At 47.5% G+C, this 14684-nt stretch overlaps 2 protein-coding genes across 2 annotated transcripts in view; one reads left to right on the forward strand and one right to left on the reverse strand.

The window, feature by feature from the left end:
* LOC108798195 overlaps window positions 1–1790 on the reverse strand; it is a 69921-nt gene extending 68131 nt beyond the window's left edge. The window contains 2 exon segments of the mRNA XM_018569922.1: window positions 1156–1300; window positions 1628–1790. Coding sequence (XP_018425424.1) covers window positions 1156–1300; window positions 1628–1790 — 308 coding nt within the window.
* Window positions 1791–4866: 3076 nt separating this feature from the next.
* LOC108798196 (zinc finger protein 501-like) lies at window positions 4867–9121 on the forward strand. The gene is made up of 6 exons (XM_018569923.1): window positions 4867–4948; window positions 6348–6434; window positions 6518–6619; window positions 7145–7242; window positions 7587–7692; window positions 8274–9121. The coding sequence occupies exons 1-6, from the start codon at window positions 4867–4869 to the stop codon at window positions 9119–9121; spliced, it is 1323 nt and encodes a 440-aa protein (XP_018425425.1).
* The last annotated feature ends 5563 nt before the right edge of the window (window positions 9122–14684 follow it).

A 14684-nucleotide genomic window follows, 5' to 3' on the forward strand; every position in this document is an offset into this window, starting at 1 on the left:
AACCTATATATATGTACTAAAGACCATGAAAACCTATATATATGTACTAAAGACCCCCCAAACCTTTACATATCTTTATTAAGACCCCCCAAACCTTTATAAATGCACTAAAGACCCCCCAAACCGGTCCATCTGGTTCAACCCATATATGTATGTGTGTACATGGGCACCTGGGGCCCACTGAGTTCTATGGGCGGCTGTACGAAGGACCTGAAGCTCCCAGGCGGAGAAATACACCCCAATTTTACAATGCACAGCCCAGGCGCCCCCCGCGTGCAGAATGAACAGGAGCCCCTCCTACTAGCCGCCAGCATCACGGCCCACTTAAAGGGCCATCACCTTAAAAAGTCCCATCTACTTGTTCATGGTTTAGGAAGGTATTTCAAACAAACGTTGGGATGCGGTGCATTGATATGTGGTGTCAGCCCCGTAGTCTCCTTTCTTTAAATCTGACGGCGAATCCTTGCACGATGAGCAATAAGAAAGTGACACGACAACCATCTCATAGTCTATTTGTTGTTTATTAAATAATATTCCAGGGAATGTGTTTGGTATCTGCAGCCTTGGGACTGACCCCGCATGGTCCTGCTCCATATGGCCATCATTGCCTGACATGGGATCTTGTAAAGCTAGGAGAAGTCACGCCTGCACAGTGTGTTGGTTGACTACTGTTCTGTAGTAGAACCCAATGAACGTATACATAAGAGTTACGCATTTTGAAATCTAGCAAGTGTTCACCCTCTTAGGTGGTTTCTAAGTCTATCCAGCCAATGCAGAAGAAGGAGGGTGCTCGTGGTCACCTGAACCCTCCAGAAATTGGCACCTTAAAGACGTCCACATCCTATCACGTGTGGGAGCCGAGATGCGAGTCAAGGGTTGAGTTTTTGTGAACTGTTTCCCACATTGCGAACACGGGAATGGCTTCTCACCCGTGTGTGACCTCTGGTGGGACGTAAGGCCTCCCTTCCTGGTAAAACATTTGCAACACTGAGGAAAAGTATATGGGTTGTCCCTCAAGTGAAGGACCTGGTGCGTGAAACAAGATGGGATTTGCTAGTATAGCTTTTCCCGCATTCCGAACACGCAAATGGCCTCTCTCCCGTGTGAGTTCTCTGTTGCGAGATAAAAGTGGCCTTATGGTAAAACTCTTCTCACATTCCGAACACGAAAATGGGTTTTCGGATGTGTGGACTTTTCTGGTGATTAGCCAGGTCGGACTTCTGTCGGAATCCCTTTCCGTGGTGGAAAAGGATATGAGGGTAAATCTTCCAATGGGGACACTTGTTCTGGTCACAATTATCTAAGAGGAGATCCACCTCACGTTGGAGAGATTTCCTCTCAGTTTCAGTAGTTTCTCTGGTATAGGAACATGGTGGATATCTACACCCTTCCTTCATGTAACTATGTTGGGAGGACTTATGGCGTTCTAAGAGGAAGATACTTGCTGAGCTCTAGACTAAAGTTGGAATGCAATGAGACATAGGGCCACCTAATTTCCTGGCTTACCTAGCTGTTTCCTCCCCAGCCTGGCTGTCCTTGGTCCACCTTTTCCATGAATTGTATGAACCAAATAAACTTCAGCTTCCAAGATGCCTGCGGGGAAAACAGCGGTTCCACAGTCACTCACCCGTGCCAATCTCTTGCCGAATATCCTCCTCCTTGTACTGGTCATCTTCCCTCAAGTATGGCTCTTCTGCTTCTTCCTTCACTTCAACTTTAATCAGCTGTTCAGCATGAAATTGATTAAAGAACAAAAAGTCAATTCTATGGACCAAAGCTGGACCACGCATTAAAGTAGAATATGATAGTTATGATATAACAAAATATCTAGAAAGCCAATGTTAATGACCTGAATCCTTGTTCACATAACACACTTGCATAACGCAAGTCTTCTATCTTCTGGACTGCTGATGAGAAGAGTACTTCAGTTGCCCACACCACTATCTGAGTAACCTAGACACTTCCCATTGGCTGCAGACATATATTGAATGGCCCCCCAATGGGTAAATAGAAAACGAAGATCACCAGCGCTCAGAGAATGATGTTCAAAATTTTGAACATCATTCTCTGAGTGCTGGTGATCTTCGTTCTCTACTGACTGATCGGCACAGCACCATCCATGATTATCATTCCAAGCACCACCATTGCTACTGGTCCATGAAGCTGTAAAGAGTGCAGGGGGACACACTGGAATTCTACTCTAAGGGGAAAGACGTCCAAAAAGCCTTAAATATCTCAATCACAAAGGAAAACCAGCCAATGCATTTCGGGAGCAACAACACTCCCTTTCATCAGGGCTTGGAACATTATGTGACATAGTAATGCAAAGGAATGAAGCCAAAGGAATCTCTTATTTGGTGTGGTTTGGAGTCTTTGGGGTTAATTACATATGTGATCAGCAACAGTAATAAAATATATGGACTTCCCATTGGCTCTCCAGCGGCAGGGTCCGGAAGTAGATTGATAGCAAATATGAAAGAGACACACTACTGCCAAAGATCCAAAGTAATAAAAGAAAACTAGATAAGAAAACCAAACCTGAACAAGTCTTAGGTGGTTGCTTCAGACAGGAACCTGATTCACTCTCCTGCCTCATTGCAAATCACAGTCTAAATTCTTATTCCGCCATTCTTTGTACAGTGAATATTAGTAATTCCATCTACCTGATCATCTTGAGGGATCTCATGATGTTCCTGAGGGATCTCTTGATGTCCTGAGGGATCTCCTGATGTTCCTGTGTGGAATCCTGGGAATACAGAGGACGGGCCTGAGGGATCTCCTGATGTTCCTGTGTGGAATCCCGGGAATACAGAGGACGGGTATGAGGGATCTCCTGATGTTCCTGACATCTTGAGGGATCTCATGATGTTCCTGAGGGATCTCTTGATGTCCTGAGGGATCTCCTGATGTTCCTGTGTGGAATCCTGGGAATACAGAGGACGGGCCTGAGGGATCTCCTGATGTTCCTGTGTGGAATCCCGGGAATACAGAGGACGGGTATGAGGGATCTCCTGATGTTCCTGTGTGGAATCCCGGGAATACAGAGGACGGGGACATCTCTCTGGGGTATTTCTGTTCCTGGATCCATCTGTAGGAAACACACACACTGACTGAATACATTGTTTCTATGTCTTTATATCAGAGGATGTGTGTATCTAGGGGGATCATCAATACTCAAGAAATGAAAGTCTCCTCTTACCCGGTGATGTGAGGGGCGGCCGGTTCTCCATCCTGACGTCCTTGTACAGATCCTCCTAAATAATCTTGAAGCTCAATATGTCTGAGCCCGAACTTAGAGTTATGGTTGGCTAGTAAGGTTCACATAGCCAAACACTCGTGTAGGTTTATGCAGGTGTGTCCTTAGCATGTCACGCAAGTTGACCCGCAGAGCTCACCATCTAATGTCTATACATCAGAGGACTTGGTGGAAAATGATGATTTGTTGGGGTGACATGGGGATCCAGTCCACAGAGAGTGCTGGCACCCCATTCTCTCTAAGTAGCTTCTCTCATAAAAAGAAGACTTTATTACGTCCTCCTCCCTGGGCACACACTCTCCAGCCTCACAGTCCCAGCAGGATAGTTCCCACACTACCAGACTTGCTCCTTCTCTTCCATTGGGCTACAACAAAATGGCGTCAACACTCTCAATTCCGTTTATTATAAACAACCTGCAACAAAATAAACCGTAATGGATATTGTACAACATATAGCCATTGAAATAATAAATCAAATTTGATTGTGTCCAAGTCTGAGCTACAAGAAAATGGCCGCCTATTTTCTGACTGAAGATTTTGTGTGCAATGATTTGACCTCTAGCGGTCGCTCTAAGTACAACACTGTTGAAAGTCCTTCAGCCTGGGCTCGTTCTACCGCGGCCTAGCGGCTGCCTTTGTTGCTATGGCGACGCGCACGCCCAGAGTGAACAAAAAGGCGGAGCCTTAGAAGCTGGCGGCCATTTTGTTGTAGCTCAAATGTGGAAATACAGGAAAAAGGCTAATTTTCTTCTCTTTCCGGCAGCTACTGACACTGTGAGCCTGGAGAGTGTGTGTCCAGAGAGGAGGAGGTGATATTAATACTATATTCTTATTGTGAGAGAAGGGGGTCCCAGCATTCTCTGTGGACTGGATGGAGGGGGGTTCATGTCACCTCAACAAATCATCATCTTCCTGCAAGTCCTCTGAACAGTAGAACATTAGATGGTGAGCTCTGCAGGGGCCCCGGGCTAATGGTGCTGGGGGGCGAAAGTTGCAATGCGTCTTATCGAAACGCTCCTATTGGCGAATAGAGTTGGTTTTGACTCTGGGGAATGGGATGTACAAAGATCGCTCGGGGAATAGGCTGTAATATTTTATGTAAGACAAGATTTGTTTTTGCCGGGAACTCCCGGGGGCCCCAGAGACAATCTTTACTATGCCAAAATAATTTTGTAACCATGAGGTATAATGTATGGCCAACCGATCATCACATCTGCTATATGGTCAAAGCTCTGTGCATGTCCCACCAAATGGGTTTAGGTGATTCTAGCGAAGGGTCCAGTTAATGCAAGACATTGTAGACAATTGTACTCCTCCGACCTTGTGGCCATAGTTTGGTGGAGGCCCTTTTCTGTTCCAGCATGACCACACACAAAGCCAACTCCATAAAGACATGGCTTGATTACTTTGATGTGGAGGAACTTGAGTGACCTTCACAAGGCCCTGACCTCAACCCTACTGAACACCTGTGGGATGAATTGGACCTTCGATTGGGAGCCAGGTCTTCTCATTCAACATTAGTACCTGACTTCACAGAAGTTATTTTGGCTGAATCAGCACACATTCCCGCAAACACCCTCCAAAATGATGTGGAAAGCCTTCCCAGAAGCATGGCTCGTGTAGCCACAGAGGAGGGCAACTACATTTTAATGGCCATGGTTCTGGCTTGGGATGTCCAACACGCTCATACAGGTGTGATGGTCAGGAATTAACAAATTGTTGATCATAAAGTGTCATGCCATGCTATTTGTGAATAACATGGGTCAACAGTCTCAAGATGAACTTGGCCAAAGCTGTAGCACTTTTGAGGTTCACATGTGATGGCCAGATTGTTCCACTTCACACGCTCATTCTATGACAAGCAATGCTTGGGTTGAACCTTGAGCTGGAGACAGATTCCAAGGAGAAGACTTCCTTGGAACCTGGGTCACCCCCGCTCCCCCCCGAGTAACCACACCCATGGGATTAAACATCACATAGACAAGCATATTGTTTCGTAAGGTGGCAGTTAAAACTAAATATGTGAGCTTTAAACATCGCTCAGCCTTGTATTCAAAACCAACCAGTTTTGGCCAACAGTGCCTAGTCTTTAAAATTAGTTTTGATCTTATTGTTTTCAGCTTTATTATTATAAATTAACATATTTTTCATCTACATGCTCAGGTATTTAAGGTAGTCAGAAGTATCTAGAAGGACACAAGGATCTCTACAAGGACATCATGATGGAGAACCGGCCGCCCCTCACATCACCAGGTAAGAGGAGACTTGAATTTCTTGAGTATTGAGGATCCCCCTAGATACACACATCCTCTGATATAAAGACATAGAAACAATGTATTCAGTCAGTGTGTGTTTCCTACAGATGGATCCAGGAACAGAAATACCCCAGAGAGATGTCCCCGTCCTCTGTATTCCCGGCATTCCACACAGGAACATCAGGAGATCCCTCAGACCCGTCCTCTGTATTCCCGGGATTCCACACAGGAACATCATGAGATCCCTCAGACCCGTCCTCTGTATTCCCGGGATTCCACACAGGACAATCATAAGCTCTCACAGGATGGTCAGGTATGCAAATGTAAAGATCGTAAATGCAGTATTGTCTGTCAGATTAAAGACAGATATACTAATAAAGCTTTGTTTTGTTGATATTGTAAGTTGATCTGTCTCTAAATGTTAATATAAAATATGGTCTTGTCTTACCTAGGTTGAGAGCCTGATTGTTGTTAAAATCAAAGATGAAGAAGAGACTTATATAAGAGGCAGAGAGTTGGAAATCCCTCCAGAGATCGGCACAGGTGAGGAATAAACACTAAACCCAGAGAAGAGTCCCAGATTCTCCTTGTTCAGTCACTACAACAATCTCTTCTTCTCCCCCCTCCTCTGTCAGTAGACAGTAATGGGGGGACGGAATGTGTCTAGTGGGGGGAGTCAGGAGCCATCAGCCTCTATTAGACTCCGGCTCTCCTCCTCCTCACATCATGTCGTGTGTTACCAGCCAAGAGACGTGACCAGTCTCCCCCCACACACACTCTCTGGGGTCTCTCATACATCTCAGTTCAGGGGGCATCAATCTCTTCTTTATTTGCAGAGTCTAGAGACACTCAGAGAAGCATCAGAACTGAGATGGAGGAAGAAGAACATGTGAGGGTTAAAAAGGAAGAAGAGATCAGCACAGGTGAGTTATAAACACTAAATGCAGAAACGAGCCTCAGATTCTCCTTTTGCACAGAATTATTAAGAGATCGTCTTTATTCAAAGCCCCCGGAGATACCAGAGAGATGCAGAGCAGCATCAAAGTTGAGAAGGAAGAAGGATGTGCGAGGATAAAAGAGGAGGAAACTACTATAGAGATCAGCACAGGTGAGTAGTAAAGACCAACAGGCCCAAGTACAGTATCCTATAACATCCAATCCCAATGTATTTTCTGAATCTTTACTAGTACTAAGGAGTGCTTTGGGGCTCCTTGGCCAATGAGAGCAGCTTAAGCAGGGCCAGCTCAGTGAAAGGGGTTTGGCAATATGGGAGTCCTCAATGTTGTTTGGAGTGGAGGACCCAGTATAGTAGACGTGTGAAACTGATCGGCGCATCCAGGCAACTCTGGGCTAGCTGCCTTGTGTTGTCCGTGGCAATACTACCTCCTTGTGGTCAGGGGACCTTCTCCAGCAAGGAACAAAGGTTGGATTTAGCATTGTCTGAAAGGGCTCATTCTGCAGATATGTCGCTACTAAGTTAGTCCCCCGGACTTTGCTCTGATTGGACGGCTTCTTCTGCTTCCTGCATTGATACTGGAGTCTATCAGTTAATAGCTTTGATTGGCAATCAATCCTTATAGCAGTCTCATAGATGAGATTGATGTTCATAAAACTATATGTCTGACTCTTACAGGTGGCTACAGTAATGGAAATACACCAGAGACTTGTCCTGGCCGACTTTATTCATGGAATTCCGCACAGGAGCAGAACAAGATCCCTCCAGACGATCAGGTAGCTGGAACAACATTCTTGTGAGGTTTCCCTAGATAGGCACAAAGCGAACTCAACTCCAGTCCAACACAAAGGCTTCCTGTGAACGGTTTATGGTAGGATCACAGCCGCTGCGTTTACACATCAACTGCCGGCTGTCATTTTGACAGCTGGGAATTACCAGAACTGTCAAGGGGGGTAAGTCGTGTTATTGATGTTTTAATAAAGTTTTATCTGTCCAAAACAAATGTTATAACTTTGATGCCATTCATAATGATCATGATGTGGCCGAATCAATAGGCTCTGGTCCATAAGGGGTGTACAGGTGCGCAGATGACCATTTGTATCATTGTTGTCTTATTCAGGGGGGACGTTTGGTGAAGATTGAAGTCAAAGAGGAGCCAGAAGAACATATTGTGAGGGCTGATGAGCCGTATAGGGAGGAGGAGATTCCTGCAGAGATCGGTACAGGTGAGGAATAAACACTAAATCCAGAATGTAGTTAGTACACATCGGTCATTGCAACTGTGCGGAGCCAGCCGTGAGATCACGGCTGGCACCGCCCAGCTGTCAGGTGCGAGGCTTTCGCCCCGCTTCGGGCGTCACTTCGGCTCGGCTTATGCCTTCGGCTCGGCCAGCTTCGGGAGCAGTACGGGCTATAGTGAATAGCCCACACAGCAGCCCTTTGGCTCTACTGAACCGAAGGGCTCCAGGGCCCGAAGCTAGCCAGATGATCAGCCTTTTGGCTTTGTGAATAGAGTTGTCACCAGAATGAGAGATGCCAGAACCAGAACTCTTAGAGTTGTCACCGGAACGAGAAGTGAGGGTAATGACTGTCAAAGGAGGGAATTTCTCTCGCTTCCTGTTGCGTCTCCAGGACAGGAAGTGAAGAGAGATCCAACGTTTTTGAGTTGTCACCAGAACAAGAGGTGCGGGTAACAACTGTTGAAGAGTAGATTTCCTCTCACTTTCTGTCGTGTCTCCAAGACGGGAAGGGAGATCCCTCCGAATTGGGCACAGACGTTTTCATGCCTCCTTGTGATTTCTTATAGATGGACGTTACAGAAGTTACACGGGGCCCATCATCTCTCCAGAGGGCACCATAGAAGACGATGACGTCACAGACAATTCGTCGGATGAAGACCCCCTCACCCCAAATCGCCACCCGCCCCTTCCCAGCTCAGATCCGTCTGCTCCAAAGCGCTTTCCCTGCTCCGAGTGTAGGAAAACGTTCACCAGAGAAGAAAATTTACTTTCACACCAGAGAATCCACAGGGGGGAGGACCCCTTGTCGTGTTCGGAGTGCGGCAAATGTTTCATTTGGAAAAGGCAGCTCCTCGCACACCAGAGAAGCCACACCGGAGAGAAGCCGCTTTGCTGCTCGGACTGCGGGAAGAGTTTCAGCGAAAGGTCGAACCTGGTCAGGCACCAGAAGTCCCACTTGGCCGAGCGGCCGTTTGCGTGCTCTCAGTGCAGCAAATGTTTCACCGACAGGACGAAGCTCAATAACCACCAGAGGACTCACACGGGGGAGAAGCCGTATTCGTGCGCGGAGTGCGGGGAACGTTTTTCCCGGAAGTCGTCTCTCACCAGGCACGAGAAATTTCACAGAGGGGAGAAGCCGTACTCGTGCACGGAATGTGGGAAGTGCTTTACGGAACGGGCGAACCTCGTGACGCATTACAGGATTCACACCGGCGATCGCCCGTACTCCTGTTCTAAGTGCGGGAGGGCTTTCAAGCAGAGGTCCGACCTGGTTAGACACGAGAAGGTCCACATGCGTTATCAGTGGCACTTCTGTCCGGAATGTGGGCAGCAGTTTGCGCTGAAAGCCTCGCTTGTCACGCATCTTAGTGCACACGCGAGCCAAGAGGTTGCTGGGGAGGGAAGCGGCAGCTGAGTTTGGCTTGGTGCTCACAGACCTATAATAGAGTCCTTTTGTCAATGCGTCAAGAGGCCACTAGGTGCTCATAATGCTCATTCTCCATTCTAAATAATGATAGAATACTGCAGCACCTAGCGCGTTAAAGGATCAGTCTATCTGACCTGTCTCTTTTGTATCTCAGGGACTTTCTTCATGAGATCGGTGTGCAGGTCCCCGGGTTCCTGAGTCTGCACACTTGGCTGTGCCCTTCAGGAGGGGCCCCCGCTATCCTCTGCAATGAGTTCATGGGCCTGTAGACTTGCTGTGCACATTATGAGGGGCTCCCACCATCCCTGTGCTGAGTTCCCGGGTCTGTACACCTGCTGTGCCCATTATGAGGGGTTCCCACCATCCCTGTGCTGAGTTCCTGGGCCTGTACACTTGCTGCTCTTATTATGAGGAGCTCCCACCATCCTTGAGCTGAGTTTTCAGGTCTGCCCACCTGCTGTGCCTATTATGAGGGGTTCCCACCATCCATGCGCTAAATTCCAGTTATTTACACCTGCTGCACCCATTATGAGAGGTTGCCACCATCCCTGTGCTGAGTTCCTGGGTCTGTACACCTGCTGTGCCCATTATGAGGAGCTCCCACCATCCCTGTGCTGAGTTCCGGGTCTGTATACCTGCTGTGCCTATTATGAGGAGCTCCCACCATCCCTGTGCTGAGTTCCCGGTTCTGTACACCTGCTGTGCCCATTATGAGGAGCTCCCACCATCCCTGTGCTGAGTTCCCGGCTCGGTACACCTGCTGTGCCCATTATGAGGGGCTCCCACCATCCCTGTGCTGAGTTCCCGGGTCTGTACACCTGCTGTGCCCATTATGAGGGGCTCCCACTATCCCTGAACTGAGTTCCTCGGTCTGTACACATGCTGCGCCCATTATGAGGGCCTCCCACCATCTCTGCTGGATTTATTATTTATAAGGAGGAGTTGGAACAGACGAGTATTGAAGACGAATGGGAAGACCGGAGCGTACTCGGCTCCCCCCTCAAACTTTAATCCGAGGTGTTTTAGGTACTGAATGAAGTATAAGGTAAGCATCTAGAACACCCTTAGAAATGACACCCACCTCTCCTACTAATACTTAAGTACGCTTTCCTACCGGTCTCTTCATCTGTTGGGCCCTCAAAAACACCGGGTACTTCCAGGTATGGAGGAGCATGTGACCTTCCATTCCCCATCCCCCCCTTTCTCTCAGGATGACTGAAGATTGGCTGCTTAGGCCCAGATGCTGTCACATGGGGAGAGTACAAGATCATTATCCCTGTGTAAGCTCCAACATACAGGCTTTAACAGACAAGTGGTGGTGTCCTGGACTCAGGAAAAGCAAGTCTCCCTGTGGGATGTGGTGGCCTGTCAAGAGAACCTGTCACTTTCTCCTGAACAAGAACAAGAAAGGTGCAGTCAAAACTCACAAGCATTTGGATAACATGTCACAGAACTTGAAATTGCGCGTTTACGAATACTGGACCTTAAAGGTAGATAGACATTGAACCTAAAGACATTATGAAGAGGAACATGGAAACACATCTTCACTAGTAGCGGTGCCTGAGAGCGGACTCTGCACCCCTTCCTAGAAGCAAGGGGGGGAGCGGAAAGGGAAAGTATTATTTTTATTTAATTTATTCCAAAATTCAATGGAAATTAAATATGCTGAGGAGAAATGCCCTTCACGTTTGTATTTATTTCATTCGTGGTGCTGCCCGGACGCACGGTGCTTCCAGCGAGTGCTGAACTGTTTGCATCCGGGTAAAAACTGAATCGATCAAAAATACTGGGAGGGACGTGAGGGTCAAATCCTGATTTTAGGATGAATATAAGGCTCAGAAAAAGTCCAGCATGGTAAACGAGGGTCTTCTATATTAGCTTAGAGCAGGGGTAGCCAAACGCTGGTCCTCCAGCTCGGGTGAAACTACAAATCCCATGAGGCATCTCTCTCCGGAAGTCGTGTCTGTGAGAATGTTGCAATGCCTCGTGGGATTTGTAGTTTCACCACAGCTGGAGGACCAGCGTTTGGCTACCCCTGGCTTAGAGGACAAGGCCTGTCGTCCAAATTTCCCGCTTACAGAATTCAATGCGAGTGACCCATTTCCCAACTACCGAAGTATCCTCTATAACAGTGGTCTCAAAGTACCGGCCCGCGGGTAAGTTGCGGCCCGCAGCTAGCTCACAAGTCAGGTACGTGGTCCAGACTTGCGGGAGCAGCTACACGGTCTTTATCTCTGTCCGATGCGGACCGCATAGCTGCTACTGTGCCGGGACTCGAATCCTTTCGGCCAGAGTTCTGATGTCTTTCAGTGAACGCCGGCCGAAAGGATTGATTAGTGAGGTCTGCAGCAGACTTTACCAATCAATCACTAGATCACCAGGGATCAATGTGCCTCCTTAAAGCCTCCTCCCTGCAAAAAAGGTAAGCAGGAGAGGGGGCTCTGTATTTTATTTGACATGTTGTTATGTGGGAGGGACTGAGAATTATATTATTTTAAATGTGTGTGGGGGGCTGGGATTGTGTGTGTGTGTGTGTGTGTGTGTGTGTATATATATAGTGTGTGTGTGTGTGTATGGGGGCTGGAATTGCATTAATATATATATGGGGGGGGGGGTTAAGGTATTTTTTCATGTGTATGGGGGGGGTATTCTTTTTTATTTACAGAGGTAGTTTTTTTTTATGTGTATGGGGGAGGGGTTAAGGTATTTTATATGTGCAGGGGTAGTATTCCTTTAAGTGTTGGGGAGGGGGGGGCAGTAGAATTGTTTTCGGCCCCATTCACACTTGTATCTTTGGGTGCGATTAGGGATTCCTGCATCAGGAATCACTAATCTGGTGTTTACACGCGGTGGCTGTCACCCGTTCAAGTGAATGATCAGGTGACAGCCGCAGCATGTAAACGCCTGCACACCTACAGATATGAATGGGGCCGTATGGTGTGTGTATTAGTCTTCGTGGTACCCTACTGGGTAGAGTTACATTTTATTTTAAAGTATGAAATTAGGCGAGTGGCCCCCTAGAGAGAAAAAAATGTGTCGAGTGGCCCCCGAGTGAATTGAGTTTGAGACCCCTGCTCTATAAAGAAGACCTCACATTCCCCCCCAAAAAAGCGTTAGCGTATGCAATGTCTGAAGTTCTATTGAAAGCCGCGTGTGAGTAAAGCAAGCATGTGATCATTAGGACACGTGAAGAGGTCAGTTTGCGTGGCATAAAAGAACCTAAACGTCTACGTGAGCAGATCAGTTTTTTGTAGCGATAGAATTTTAGGAGGATCCCATAACTTGTACAATCACACGGGACAGTTGTGGCTGAAGATGAACCATCTCACGCTTACAGGTAGCCATGAATTTGTTATTTTTCCCTAAAAAAAAAAAAAAAGAAATTGAATTGCAGTCTTTGTGGAGCCACTAGAGCCCCATCAGTATATCTTTATTATTGCTCCCTAGCCGAAACGAGCAGTTGACCCTTGCAGTGCAGGAGGTAGCCTCACTGCATGGGTTACGTCTTTGAATTTCCGGACCTAAACGATCTCCCCTTTTGCCGATCCGTACTTACCGAGATCCCACAGGCATGCTCCTATTATTGATAAGAAGCAATGCGCCATCTGCTGGCCACTCCAGCACATTACAGCCCCATAGACTTTGGTGGGGGACAAGGCCAGGAGAGGGAAACTTGCATAGAGCAGAGCTGTGGCCCTGGGATGTCGGTAAGTAGATATATGCGGAGGGGAGGGTGGGATAGTTGAGGTCAGGAGGGCAAAAAGAGTAAGTGCACGGTCTAAAAGTTCATTTATTCTTTAATGACTGTCTCCCCTAGGGTTGCCACCTGTCCAGGATTCACCCGGACAGTTCGGGTTTTTGAATGCTGTGTTCGGGTTTCATGGCAGCTGAGACCCGGACACAAGATGTCAGGCAGACAGGGGCAACCAAAATTAGGATAGGGGCTACTGGCCCCCCACTGAAAATAGTCTCTACTGTGATATTTACATATGAATGGGCGGCACTTTTTACATTTCTCCCACAAAAATGACCGTGCGTTGCTGGAGTGTTCGGGTTTCGCTTGAAGAAAAGGTGGCAACCCTAGTCTCCCCCCATAGAGATTTATCTTCTTGTTTTGACTGACTCCTGTCACCTGGACAGGAAGTGAAGGAAATCTTCCTCAAGGGAACACAGCAATAAAAACTTGAGGTTCTAGCCCTGGGGAAGGATGCCTACCCCTACCTCGCCATCATGTTTTGCCCGCGCAGTCATAGCAACGGTTGGCGACAAATCGTGTCAATCAGTTCCTTGCTATTGAAAGCTGCTATTAAGTGGCTGTATTGGACTGAAAATGTCTGCACCCAGCACCAGTGCATAATAGATGACTGCGCTCTGTAAAGCCCTACAGTCTATGTTGGTGTTATATAGATCATTACAATAAATGCATTGTGTTCCCAAAATTATAAACAGTGGTCTGTCTACAATCCAGTCACACACACCTTTCCTTTTTTATAGTATACTGGACACAGCAGGGGAAGTAGCCAATACTAAGGTGGACCACAGCAAAATGGCGACCTTCTCATGGCTACCGGTATTTACAGTCTACGACAACATGGCCGCTGCTTTTTGCTCTCTCTGGAACTACGGGTTATCTCAGGAGCCAATCCAAGCCGCTACGAGTCTGTGTAATGTTGCTGTCCGCCCGCAGAGGGCGCTGATCGGTGCTTCTTCCCCGTAGTGGAACAGAGGGCTCAACCTTGCCCCCGGAAGTAGGGAGCCAGAAAGTCATTGGGAGGAAGAAAGGAACTTCCGGCCGGGGTGTCTTAAAGGGGTATTAAAAAAAGGGGGGAGAAACCAGGTGAGTACGGAGTGACCATGAGCTGATAAATATTAATGAGCATTCATTAATATTAAGCAAAGGGGAACTGTGTGAACCAGATCAGCTGGACTCCCAAGGTTGCCCATGGCAACCAATGACAACCTGCCTTTAGTTTTTGGTTGGTTGCTGAGCAACAAGAGTTGTGATATAACTGCAATATGGCGCCTCTTATTTCCCTCTCATCTATTTAAAGGGAAAGAGTCCTTGTTTGCTCTTAGGTGAGGAAGCCAGAGGGTTGGCATGACTGGCCAGGCAGTTAGAAGCACCCTCCATGTTTACTTTATGACAGGTCATCTTCAAGCCAGCCATGGAGGGTTTGATCAATAGATCCGGTGCTTTGGATTGCAGGCGTCTTCGGGGGCTCCTGGTCCTGCTGGATGGAGATACACTATATTGCCAAAAGTATTGGGACGCCTGCCTTCTAGTCTTCTGGGAAGGCGTCCACAAGGTGTAGGAGTGTGTCTATGGGAATGTTGACGAGGTGCGTGATTCTCTACACATGTGGCCATGGAGGGGATTGGAACACCTGAATCCCATGATTTTGAGGGGGAGGGGCCCAATACTTTTGCCAATATAGTGTATATACAATGTGTTGGACCATCACCGTCAACCTCAAGTCTGGCTCTTTTGGCCTTCTGTGGAGTCCTATGAAGGAATAGAAGGACAACATAGATGACCGCCAAGGATGGCAGA

The sequence above is a fragment of the Nanorana parkeri genome, unplaced genomic scaffold (genome assembly GCF_000935625.1).
Source record: "Nanorana parkeri isolate BGI_ZX_2015 unplaced genomic scaffold, ASM93562v1 scaffold1426, whole genome shotgun sequence".
NCBI lineage: Eukaryota > Metazoa > Chordata > Amphibia > Anura > Dicroglossidae > Nanorana > Nanorana parkeri.

Coding starts and splice junctions, on each gene's coding strand:
- LOC108798196 (XM_018569923.1), top strand. CDS start 4,867: ATGGCTCGTGTAGCCACAGAGGAGGGCAACTACATTTTAATGGCCATG. Junction 4,949..6,347: donor TGTCCAACACGCTCATACAG/GTGTGATGGTCA, acceptor CTTTATTTGCAG/AGTCTAGAGACACTCAGAGA. Junction 6,620..7,144: donor TACTATAGAGATCAGCACAG/GTGAGTAGTAAA, acceptor TGACTCTTACAG/GTGGCTACAGTAATGGAAAT.